Source organism: Acomys russatus, chromosome 14 (genome assembly GCF_903995435.1).
Source record: "Acomys russatus chromosome 14, mAcoRus1.1, whole genome shotgun sequence".
In the NCBI taxonomy this organism is placed as follows: Eukaryota; Metazoa; Chordata; class Mammalia; order Rodentia; family Muridae; genus Acomys; species Acomys russatus.
In genome coordinates this window covers 22,093,789-22,106,734 of record NC_067150.1, presented here as the reverse complement: position 1 = coordinate 22,106,734, position 12,946 = coordinate 22,093,789, and the positions used below count along the sequence as shown (strand labels likewise).

At 46.2% G+C, this 12,946-nt stretch overlaps 1 protein-coding gene across 2 annotated transcripts in view; it reads right to left on the bottom strand.

Annotated features, from left to right (window-relative positions):
• Nucleotides 1-8,952, bottom strand: part of Opcml (opioid binding protein/cell adhesion molecule like) — a 529,702-nt gene extending 520,750 nt beyond the window's left edge. The window contains exon 1 of one of the 2 annotated variants that reach the window (XM_051156105.1): nucleotides 8,040-8,952. In XM_051156105.1, the coding sequence (XP_051012062.1) occupies nucleotides 8,040-8,206 (167 nt within the window). In that variant the 5' untranslated portion in view covers nucleotides 8,207-8,952. The remainder of the gene's footprint in view (nucleotides 1-8,039) is intronic. The other variant, XM_051156106.1, reaches the window with a different exon arrangement.
• Nucleotides 8,953-12,946: the final 3,994 nt, after the last annotated feature.

Here is a 12,946-nt window from a genome sequence, read left to right as displayed (position 1 = left end):
CAGCTACAGAAGGGGGATACTGATATCCACATGAATGTAGATGCATATCACGGGCCACAGGAGACCCTCTTTCCAGCTAAGGTGGAAGACAACTAAATCCAACTGCAAAATGCAGATCCCCTGACCTTCAGTCCAGTGTGTCAAGGAAACAGAGGGAGAAGGCCTTTTAGCTTTCCTATATTTTCTGTGCGAGAAAGCCTACTAAGGCCTCTGTGTCAGGGTGGGAAGGTATACTGAGAGCTTGAGGAGCAGCAGAAACGCCTTTCAGAAGCAAAATGGGTTCTGTTTCATAATTATGTGGCCAGGTCCTGAGTTAGCTCAGTGGGTAAGGCCTGAGTCCCAGGAGCCTGAGTCCAATTCCAGGGACCCACAAGGAAAAAACAAAGACCTGAATCTCGTACGTTGCCCTCTGACTTCCACACTTGTGCCATGGAACGTACATACACATATACACACATACCATACCTATGTACCGAAACAAACAAACAAATAAACGGACAAATAAATTTTTTTTTTAATTTACTATGGCAAATGACTTGCCTTTCCTGAATATAAATTTCCTAGGCCATTAATTGGGATTGTAGTATCTTGAACACTGTAAAATGACGGGAAATTGATGTGACAACTGACACGGTAAATCACAGATAATAGGGGGATTTGTTTTCAAAACATATTCCTCTCCTAAGGCCTTGCAGGTTTATTAAAGAGTCTGCAGGGGAAGTAAGAAAGGCTTAAACTCTACCTTTGCCTAACCTTCTCCACCAAGAAAATGAGGCCCAGCCCCTGGCGGGACAAGTGTGGAGCAGCCTACAGCTTAAGGAGGAGGGCGTGGCAGAACACGGGTGATATGGAGGAGGGGAAGAGAAATTACAGGGAGGAGGGTTTAGATATGGAGAGAGATGAGGCAGAGAGATAGAGCAAGGGAGGGTATGTGGAAAGATATAAAAAACACCGAAGAAAGGGGCTTAGGAAAGCCTATTTTATAAATTATATATGTGTATGCATGCATACATATATACCTTCATATGTATGTATATATTACCCTACACTTGGGACAGTGCTCCTCTCACAAGCCAGAGGTTGCCAAATAAAAAGCCCAGGGCCAGGTGTGGGACCACCTCTTCTTGAGCTCTTGGTCAAGAGTGTTCCGAGGACCCCCAAAACAGTAGAGGCTATCGTCACTGCTCTCAGCTGCACACCACAATGTGATGGGCAGACACTCTTTGGTCACGAGACATGGAGAAATCAAGTTGGTGCTGACCAGGAAACCCCTCTCTCCTAGCTAGCTGTAATGGTACAGGGAAGTGCTATGTAGGCAACTGGAATTGAGGAAAATCATCAACATCCTTTCCCTGTTATTAACCCTGTGGCCTGCAGTAATGACCGGTGACAGTTATGGGGGTAGCTATCTGCTTTCTGACTGAATGTAAGGGCCGCTCCACAGGGAGAAGCATATGTCTTGTACTGTAAACCTGGTCAAGAACCCATAGTCAGGAACTTCACACACCCCATGGTTGAAATTACTATTATTGTCTTTGCTACGCAGACAGAGTGTCAAAGTGCTCTCTAAATTCATACCTATAAATGTAAGTGTTTCTCCCAGGTCTCATCTGAGGGGTTCCTTTATGCATTGGAAAGTAATTAATTCAGAACGTGACAACTGAGGAGAGTTGAGAATACATGTTCCTAGAGTTCCCAGCCACAAGTGAGGCACCTATATCATTTCCTCTAAGGTTCATGGACCATCACGAAAAAGAGAGTAAAAAAGACTGTGACAGCCAGCATCAGCGAGGGCTGGAGGGAAATAGGACTGCAATACTCACAAACTCACAGGAACCATGGTTATTCACCTGCCCCACAAGAGCAATCTAATCAACAGGAAGAATACACACACACACACACACACACACACACACACACACACACACACACACACATATCTATCTATATCTATATATCTATATATAGATATATAGATATATAGATATAGATATAGATATAGAGAGAGAGAATGAAGATTTCTGTGGCTATCAGATGAATTCCCTTATCTCATGACTGGGAAGTCAGTTTCCTATTAGTAATAAGTAATTTCAAAAGCTGTTACTGAGAAGGCCCAGTAAAACCAACTTGACTCATCTCCTCAGCTGTATCTCACTATAGATCCCCTCAGATACACAGCACACTCCATCGCCTTTGCTGCCACCCACATGGTGAACACAGTAAGAAGGCCAAAGACCGAGTCCCTTTACTGGAAACCGAAAGGAAGGCTAATCCAGACAGAGCTAAACTGGACCCTACACCCCCAGAGAGGCCAGATAAGCAGACGAGATTCTTAGATGAAAGCTGCTGCATTTCCCAGAGTGTCCAGAAAGCCATGCGGCAACATGTTTAGTCCTTTCCAACACCTCCATCCATCCTTGGCCTGGGAGTACATTTACGTTGTGCGCGGGAGAGAGATCCCTTCATCAGACCCTATGTAGGCAAGTCCTGCTCATCCATATCCGGTCAAACTTGTAACTATTACCCAATCCTAGTGCACGTGGTCCCTTCAGCAGGGGCACTTTTATCTTTCTTCTGTTTAGCTCCATGTGAATCCTCGCAGAGGCCGGACAGCCTTCTTTCCAGATATATTCTATAGCAGCTAGAAGAGTCTTCTGAACCTGGCTGCCTGCTTGTTGTCTTGCCCTCGGGGATAGTAAAAAAAACTTCTGCAGGGTTTTAGATCATATTGCAACACTGGTGGATACAACTGTCCCCTCTGGCAAGTGATTTGAGTGGAATCCAAAAATCCCTCAGGTTCCCAAGATCTCTGAGTGCTGCCCTTGAGTGTCCTACAGCAACACTGTGTGCAGACATGAACGCTTCATTGCTGTTAGAGGTAAGAGTACTTTAAAAAGGCAGGGCCACTAAGGTGGATTTTAGCACTGAACTGTACTTATTATTATAATCCCACTGTGATATCTGTATACAAGAAATATGACAGGAGCCCCACCGTAGCACAGTCGGTCAGTAACCACCCAGGAAGGCATCACAGATCTACAGTGCGTGTCTGTTACAGCAGACATCTGCAAGTGTTACTGAGATTCACTTGAGGGCAATCCTTGACCACATTGCAGAAGGCAGGAAGCTGAGCAGAAGTGAAAAGAGACTAATGAGTTTGAAAGTTGTGTGTATGTGGGTGAATGGAGGAGGAGGTGGTAGACAAGATAAAACAGGAATAAGCTGAAAATATCATCAATTGTTACCAAGGAGCTCTACTTAGTCTCAGTAGCAACCAGTGCATGTAATCAGCCTTCCATACCCATGGCCTCTACATTCATAGATTCCACAGTCATAGATAAAAATATACTGAAAATAAATCAAATGTGTCCATACTAAACATGTTCTTGTCATTATTTGCTATGCTACACAAGGTAACAACCATTTACTCAGCATTTACATTTTATTAGATACATAGTTTGAAGATGATTTAAGCATACAGGAGGATGTGCACAAAGGATACACATGGCTTTAATGTTAAGAGAATAATGCTGCATATTTTTTTCTTACCTGATATTATAGACAGGGAAGAAATTGTTTGCATATGTACACTGTATACTGCATTGCTCACGATCAGAGACTCAGTGGGAGACAGTATAAGGGTTAGCCTGGGGTACACAGGCCCTAAGCCCTGAGCCCTGCTCTTTCTAGAGTATTGGTATAGTAACAAGGCACATATGTGTCATGAGGAAGATATTTCAGTGCAAGAGAAGAACCCTGGAAAACAGCCTTGCTAAGATATTATAGGGCAAAAAGCCTTCTAGAATAGCAGTTCTCAGTTCTGCCTTGCTTGAGAATCACTAGAAGAGGATTTTTAAATCCCCACATTCATAGCCATCCCCAGAGACATCCATTCCCTTAGTCTCTGAGAGTATTACCATTTGAATTGTCTGTTGTTGTCTTTTTAAGTTCATCTTGGGGATTAAACTCAGAATCCCCCTTATCCTTGGAATAAACTCTACCCTAAGCTCCAAGAGGATATTTTAAATACTTTCCCAAGTACCTTCACGTCAAGAAGCCTGGGTTACCATCACCATAAAGGAGGTTCCTTTTGGGACTATACCTGTTCACAGATCTTTTCATGGCCTCATCTTGCTAGACCAAAAGTGCAGCCTCACACTGACACAGCCCCTAACTGTGGCACCTTCAACATTAACATACACAGGTTGGATACATGCCTTGAAAGAGCCAATAGCTGTACTAATTCACTCAAAAGGGCAAGATGCTGATAGTGGGTGCACAATACAGGAAACACCGAGGCCAACACCAGCACATTGACCCCTGGGAGTTGCTCTGTTCCAGTTGCTGAGATGATTCTCTGGCTGGAAGGAGTTAAACCTCACACACCTGTTGTAAATGGATCACCTGAGAACCACAAATGAAAGTGCAGGCTAGTTTAGAAAAGAGCCATTAGGCATAATCCCAGACCAGCATAGAGCAGCAAGGGATTATTACTCTGCTATGAAAAAGCAAGCAAACACAAAATGGCAACAACAAAATAAGCCACTGTGTTGACTTTCCCAACTGCCTGAAACAAATCACCACAAGTATTGCCACTCATCTATGGCACCTCTCAAAATATCCTCATGAACAAGGAAGGAAAGCCCACCAAGGAACTAAAGTAAATGAAGAATTGCCTGTGACCCACGGAGATGGTATGGCCAGTGGCTGCTGCAGAGATGGCTGCGTAGATGCCAGCTGACCATGGCCAGACCCTGGGCTCCCATCCGAATATGAGCATTGATTTGGACAGAGAGCTCCCTATACTTGTCATATCTAATATAACAGAAAGGCACAGAACATTTTAACCCAACAGCACATAATTGTAATGAAAGGATTCCAGCCAAGAGGGCCCATTTGTAATAATGAATTCAAATCAAATTCATAGAAGGTATAATTCAACCACAGAGAATAGCACCTTCATTTTCCGTATCATCTCTCTCCCAAAAAGGCAAAATAACTCAGTATTAAAATAATTAATTTTACTTTTCATGCTGCCCTATGCTGAAATAGTTATGGGGACGACACTATCGCCTCACTTATATAAAATGAGTTTTCATCAGTATTGAAAACTTCACTCTTCTCTAGTACATCGCTTCCTGAAGGCCCCTCAGTGCCATCAAAGGCCTGTCACAACAAAACTGATCTCCCACAGGAAGCAGCCGTCTTCTCCGGTCTGGGGAATCCCTCCACACACAAAAATCTGAGGTTGTGCCAAAGCTTCTGGATTTCTGTGCTTTACCTACTGGTCTCCGTTCCTTGTCTGACTTTGTCAGGAAACACGTGAACTGGGGGAGTCACCTCTGAGAGGGTTTTCTAATGCTGACAGACAGCTGTGGGTTTAATTCCAACGAATTACATCCTGAACACGGAAGTTCCACGTCACGAATCATCAATGAACTCTTTCAAGGAGACTTAAAAACTACTGTACATAGTGTTATAAAGCTATGGAGAGAGCTCAATGGCGAAATTTTCCTACCATGCATAAAGCCCTGGGTTTGATCCCCAGCATTGCAAAAAATAAAAATAAAGAGACAAAATGAATTTTAAATTTTTAAAAAGCAAAAATATTACCAAATAACACATAATGGGTTTCTCTGAGGCCAAGGCTGTGGGTCCTCACTAACTGGAAATACGGGACTCTCTGTGAAACAACTGAGCAAGAAGTTTGACGGATTAAGAAAGGAATGCAGCTGCCAGCTCATACAGCAGATTGAAAAACAAGGAAAAGGAGAGAGGTTGAGAACTGAGCCACAGAAACCTGCACAGGGCATTCATATGCTTTTAAGAAATATTGAGATAGTAGCAAAGAAATTAAGCTCTTTTAACATAGAGGACGGTATGAATGAATTAATGCTGAGGGAAGAGATAAAAGTGAGAATGAGTAACAAGAAAAGCGTGTCAGGTAGAGACACCTTATAAAATCGAGCAATGAAAGAGCAGACTGAAGTCGAGGGCATCTGAAGAGTCAGATGTGGACGTAGGGATGGGCTTGTCTACAGCAGGGACATGTGCAGAGGAGAGAAGAGAGGCAACACCAGTGCCGGGCATGCGCTTACTTTTTAAAATTAGCTACAACAATAGCCAGGTAGCCAGCAGCAGCCACAGTTGAACACATAAGTTGTTTCCCACAAAGCATGGAAAGCAACTATTCGGCTTTTCCTCTTTATTCCCTTCCCCATTACTAAGCCCAGCTGTTAAACATTAGAATTGAACATCATGAAAACAGGCCAAGAGCTAACAAAAAAAAAAAAAAAAAAAAAGAAAAAAAAAAAAAAGAAAGAAAGAAAAAGAAAAGAAGAGAGAGATTGAAGCTGGCCCTCTGCTGGTAGAATTATCTTACTGCATCCCAGAAGGCAAAAGCTCAAGTTTCTGAGTTTCTGGTTTAATTTGTTTAGGGACAGGAGGAGGACACAAGATTTTGTAAATGTACGGATTATAACCCCCTTGTTTGTGGAACTCTTTGCCTCCAATAAAAGTCTGGAAGAAACAGAGGTATGTGGCAGCGTTCCAACCCCGGGACTCACGTACTCTGGTTGTTTGCTGTTGGTATCTTTGAACCGCCAGTCCCCCCCGCGTATGTGTGTTCCCACAAATCGCACCTCAAAGAGCAGACTTGGAGACCTCCCCGAAGCAACAACATAATAATAACACACTCTTATCTGCTACAAGTTAAGGGCCATTCAAAGGGCAAAGGTACTTTCAACTCATGCCCTCTGTAAGGGACATCTCTGGTCTCCTTTCTAGGACTATGCAGGTCCACAAGGCACATCTTTGGGACCTCTCATTAGCTGAAAGGAAGATTCACCTAAGAAGCCCCCAAGGTAGAAGGAATCAAGTTTAACCCTAGAGTTCACGTCAAGCACAACAATGTTTCAGGGGTTCTTGATCCTTCCTCAGGGAGAGGCTGGAGTCTGCGCTGAAAGGCCTCCACAAGGAAAAGCAAAGGGAACAGGAAGACGGAAGCCCCACTCTCAATCCCTCCTTGCAGAAGACAGCCATATTCTGGCTGTGGAATCTGGGTCAGAATGTTTTATTTTCACCATAACCATCAAAGTCATAGGCAGGGCAAATGCATTCACCCTGTGTACACTGTGAGACGTAGTTAAGCTGGGACGTCCCTGAATCTGTCTCCTAGGACCAGAACTGCCTCATTAAAGGGATAAAAGATGATATCTGCTGAGCTGGTGGAAAGTGGTGGCTGCATTTTTATTAAAGTCTCTGCTGCAGCAGGCCCAGTCCCCAAAGGTTCATATTCCAAGCATCTCCTCCCCTCTGCCTGGGGCACGGAAGTGCTCCTCTGTAACTCATTAAGCTAAAACAAAACGCTCCCCTATTGTGCTTCTCACACAGGAATGATGTCGGTGCATAAAAGCTACATGCTTCCTCTTCTTGGTTCCAGCCCACAAAAATACAAAGGCCTCGCAATTTTCATCAGGGCCCAAGTGCCCAGTACAGGTTTAGCTTGAGGGGCGGTGTCTTCAGCAGACTCATAGAAGGTTGTGCCCTGGCACAGGTAATCCAGAGCCTTAAATCGTGAGATTGCTCCCCAATGCACACTTCCACCAAAGACGGTTAGCTGGCTATGGTAAAGGGTAATCCTATGGGCATCACACCCGCCTGGCCTGGAAGAAAACGCCAAGGGTATTTAGCTAACCACACAATGTTTACATGCCACTGACCCCAGGTCTCATCTGTGTCCACACAGATGTGAAACCTGCCATGCCTTGGCCCCATGAATACACAGAGTCCCAAGTACAGACTTCAACATTCCCTGTAAGATTGCAGACCGGACGACGACCAAATGATAAAACTGTCCAAGAAAAAAAAAAATGGTATCAGCACGCACACGACGCAAGTGACCACTTCTTGGGGCCTGCAAAAAGCCTCTCACATGGTCCAATGCCCCTCTTTCTAGCCTTCTTTTCTCTCTTCTTCTCCCCCTCCCCTTGAAGGCACGTGCAGTGGGTTCAGTCCCCAGATGAAAGAAGGCTCCCTACCTGAGGGTGGCGCTCTCCCCCTGCCGGACCGTCACGTTGTCCATAGCTTTGGGGAAGGTGGCATCTCCGCTGCGCACCGGCACTCCTGTGGGTACAAGGAACAGCAGCCTGAGAGACACGACCACGAGGCACTTCCAGGGCAGGAACAGGTACCCACAGACCCCCATCCTTGTCAGCAACAACTTCCCAGAACTCCCGCAGCTGCACGGTCCTTGTCCCCTGCCCTCTCAGAGCAGCCGGAAGTGTTGAGGGGCAAAAGCACCGAGAGAAAGAGAGAGCAAGCCAGGAGCTGGGAGCAGGAGGAGAGGCTGAGTCCAGGCTCTCCGGAGCCTAATAATTCTTCCTCGGCTCCAGTCTCAGCTTTCCAGCCTAGCAGAACCAGATGCCCCCTCCTGCATCCAAAAAAGAGCTTTCTCGAAGCTCCCTGGGGCGGAGGGAGCCCGCAGGGAGGGAGAGCGCGAAAGAAGGAGCAGGGACGAAGGTCACAGATTGTGCGTTCTCTGCCTCTCTCGGTGAAGCTACTTTAAGATTCAGTTAGGCGCGTTCTGCAGAGGTCTGGCATCAAAAGTTTATAACCCAAAGAAGGCAAGTGTCTCTGACAGAAAGGAGATGTCATAAAAAAAAGCTCCTGCTTCAAGGAGAGGAGAAAATGTTTTATTAGATCACACACTTGTATGGATAGAGTTAGAAAACAACCCCAAGTCTCGCATCTGGACCCCAAGGCGATAAAAAGTTGCACACGGAGACCCGCAGCCGGCGTAGCTAGGATCCTCCACTCTGAGGCTATCCTCCCTGTGGCCCGGTGGGCGATTCCCGCCAGCCCGGCCCTCGCCAGCCCTCGGAGCGCCGTGGCGCAGGCTTTGGGCTCGGGGAGCTGAGCGGGCTGCGGCCCCCGCCTCCTCCGGGGACGCTGCACGGGACGCGGGGACGCGCGGACGCCACGCTCAGCGGCCGCCCCCGGCCTCCGCGCCGCCTTCCTCCGGAGAACAGCCCCGACGCGCGCGGGCCCCGACCGCCGGGGTTGTCATGGCAGCAGCTCCATCCCTGACCGCCACTTTTTCCCGGTGTCGACTCAGAGCGAGCGGGCTGGCAGGCGGTGCGGTGTGCGCGCTCATCTCGGAGGGTGCGGGGTGCGCGGGCGCCCACCTTAACCCCCGCCGCGCCGGGACAGATGCTCTCACTGAGGCCGGTACCCCTGAGGGAATGTACTGGCGCCTCAGGAGGCTCCACTTTCTCCAAGTACCAGAGCAAACAGGAAATGCTGAGTCCCTCTCATGTCTCCCCTGATATGGGTGGGGAGGTAGAGGAGAGGGCTGGGAAGGAGTTGGGGGGGCGGGGGAGCAGCAAATTGAAAACTGACACTGGCACCTTTCTTTCGCAATGCCAAGGAGAAGTTGCCAGACCCTGCCCTAGAGAACTGAACTGTCATTGCCTCTCCAGGTAGCTGAACCAACGTGGATGCCCACCTTGGCTGCATCTCTCTATCCAGGCTTTAGTCCTAAGGCACAGCTTCTCTGGGCCTATGCAAAGAACTGTAATAATCTTTCTGCTCTGATGGCCTACCTAGAAATACTTAATGCCCCTCCACTCCATGTCTGTCTCCCTAGCCAACAACTGAATTTCTTCTTACAAGGCAACATGCAAAATAGTCCCCATTATCCATGCATCTTATTGCAGCGAAAAGGAAGAGCTGAGAAAAATCACGTAGAGATCCTAAAAAGTAGTAGGACTGATCTTCGTAAAAATCCATCTGTGGCTTTATGATCGCAGGAGAGGGCACCATAATAGTGTCAGGAGGGGACTCCCGGGATACAGTGTTCTTGTTCTTAGAAGCCAATCTCTAGGTTGCTTTGGGCTGAGATTCATCTCCTCCAGTCTAAACCCAAGAGCGCCAGCTTTCCTTGGGCTAGCCATTATTCTTGTGTGCTCTGCCTGGCAGAAGCCTCCCCTCTTTGCATGGCTCTCAGGCCTTTATCCTAATTTAATGGTTGCTATGTGCATCTGCTTTACTGTATTTTTTTTCCTCAAAGCCTTTTGTTAAATTAGGCAGGGCTTCGCACAATTGGTAAAATGAAATGTAATTCAAAATAAGCATTAAGCCCTTCGCATTTATTACTTCAGTTGCTGAAGGATACAAAGGCATCCTACCTGCTCTCATTTCCAAGGCTTGAGCAAAAATGAATACTGCCCCAGTCCCACTTGTAAAAATATTTAGCTCACGAACATGTTTTATGCTTAATTTTTTTTTTAATTAGGACATCTTACCCTGAAAAGACCAAATACTTATCACTAGTCAAATCAGCTATAGTGAAAACTATATCAGGATTAACAGTTCTTACTCCAACAGGAGTGGGAGACAAGATTCCTCCTTGAGGTTTTGGGCTGCAAACAGAGAAGTAATGGTGGTTCTGGGAGCACTACCAGAATTTGGGGATTATGACTGCTCTCCTGGGCTCCATACTCCCCTACGCCCAAGAAAGCTGAGGAAGTGTCCACCACTTTTAACACATGTTTCTCTTCCAGATAATATCTGAGTTTTCTGTACTTATATAACCCTCTGGGCCCTGTGATGGTAGGATGCAGCATCAACAGCTGGAAAGGCTCTTAGATGTGGCACCCTGTACTGAGCTGCCAGTGAGATGCTGTGCTCGGAACTTCAGCAGTCACAGAGCTTGTGTCTTGAATGTGGGTGAGGATATAACAGAGCCTGGTCAGAAAGCAGCTCTCAGGCCGTCCCTGCTGCTCAGTGGTAGTATGCTCAGATCCTCTCGGGCACCTGTTGATCTGCTTTCTTATCAGAAAGCAAGGGTTGAGTCATCATTGTTGCAGTAACTCAGGAAAGGTGGCTCGAGGTAGAGAGAGTTACTGGAGACAGCCACAAGCAATGAAAAAGCACACAAGGTCCCAGGTGGAAAAAGAATGGTGGAGGCTAGGAAAGAACAGGAGCAGAGATAAACTGAAGTAGGGACAAAAGTCCTCAGTAACACACACTGAGCCTTGTACTTGTGAAGGGACAATCCAAGAAAGCTACCATTTATCAGGCTAGTTCTCTCCTAGGAAAGGCATCTGGGGACCAAGAGCACAAGGACCTGGGTCTGTGCTCTCTTGTTACAATGGCTCCTAGTTTAGACTCTGCGACAGAATAAATCTGGACTCACAAACTTGTGAGTCATGGGGAAGAACTGCAAAGGTCTTGTCTGTATGTTAGTCTGTGAGTCTACAGTGTTGTGGGGGGCAGCAGTCTATTTATTTGTATGGCCTTGCTAAGGTCCAGTAGAATACAGAGCTAAAACAAGCTTACATGGGGGAAAAACAGAGCTGAGGTTTACAGTGAATGTGATTAAACAATTTTGGCTAGAAATATTCTGTGTAAAGCTTTGGCCAAAGGCAATGATAGGATAGGACCCTAATTGTGTCTTCTTGGATATATGAATATATATGTAAAGACAAATTATCATGTGAGTGGAGTACTGGCTTTGAAGTTGTGTTTTTTGTTCCAATAAGGTCCTCATATCTCCATCTATGCAACTCATACCAAATAATACCTACCATACCAAAAGGGTGGAGATCAAGAATATATATATATCCAGAGCTTATATATCCAGAGCTTATATATATATCCAGAGCGTATATAATGAGAAGGGAGAAAGTGACCGGCACACAGAAGCTCAAATCAAAAGTGGTTATTGATAGTTCCCAAGAGAAGGGCTGCATCATCACAGTGTCATGTCCAGGGTTGATCTGGAGATGGAGAAAGTGTGGCAAGTGGCTATATGGTGGTTTCCGTGGGAGGAATTGGGCAAAGAAGAATGGGGAACCTGGCATGCTTGGTAGTGGATGATATTTTGGCAGGCTATGTGGGTGCTGAGCTTGGCCCCTGGCTTAGGGGAAGGAATGGGGCCTTGGGTGTGAGGATTAGATGGAGAAAGTGGTTCTCCAAGGGAGGCAGTCCTACGAGAGCCAGTATCTCTAGAAGAAGGAAGGTCTCATCAAATACATGTGTGGAGGGGATTTTAACTTAAACTTAAATGCAGTTAGTGCTCGGCAGGCTGTGAAACAGTATCAACATACTTTATGGTTTTATAGCATAACACGCATTTTCATGGAATAACAGTGTGTGACGTGGAGAAAGGTGTGAAGGAAATGACACAAAGCCCACTGTGCAAAGGAGAGCTTCAACTCACCCACACATGTTTTGTTACTTAGGACAATTTGTAACAGAAACATAAAAGATAGACCGAGACTCCAAGGAGTGTAGTCAGCGCAAAGCAAGATCACTGGCCACCTGGAGAGAAATGGTGCTGAATGGCCAGAGAAAAGGAATCCTGGCAGAGATTATGATAGAGGGAGGAAAAGGGAGGCAGAAAGGAAGAAAAGGCTGTGAAGAGTTCTGGTAGCTTCCAGACAAGAACTCTAGTGGCAGGTGGCAACTTGAACCAGCAGGTGGTATCTGCAGCCTACAGTCTGAATGGCCCAGAGAAGCTGGGGAGCAGTAAGACACATCCTAACAAGGAAGTGCTGTCACATCCTAATGATATCCGGTTAAATTTGATGAAATGAGATGGTGAGATGTTGCTCCCACTGTTTTCCTACTTAGGTATAAACTGTGCTTGGTGATAAAAATTTCTCCTGCCTCTTGGTAAGAGTAGCCCAGTGAAAGTGTGCCTTTGACCATTCCACGGAACAGACAACCTTTCAGGGAAATCAAGGGTAAAGACTGACTGCAACTTCTGCCCAGGACCTAAACAATGCCTGACACTTGATACTTCAGGGCATCAGTGCCCTGCTACAGCTGCTGTATGCTTTGTGTGTGCATAAGGTAGGTGTGTGTGTGTGTGTGTGTGTGTGTGTGTGTGTGTGTGTGTGTGTGTCTAAGTGGTATGACAGGCTGTGCAAACTGTCTCTCA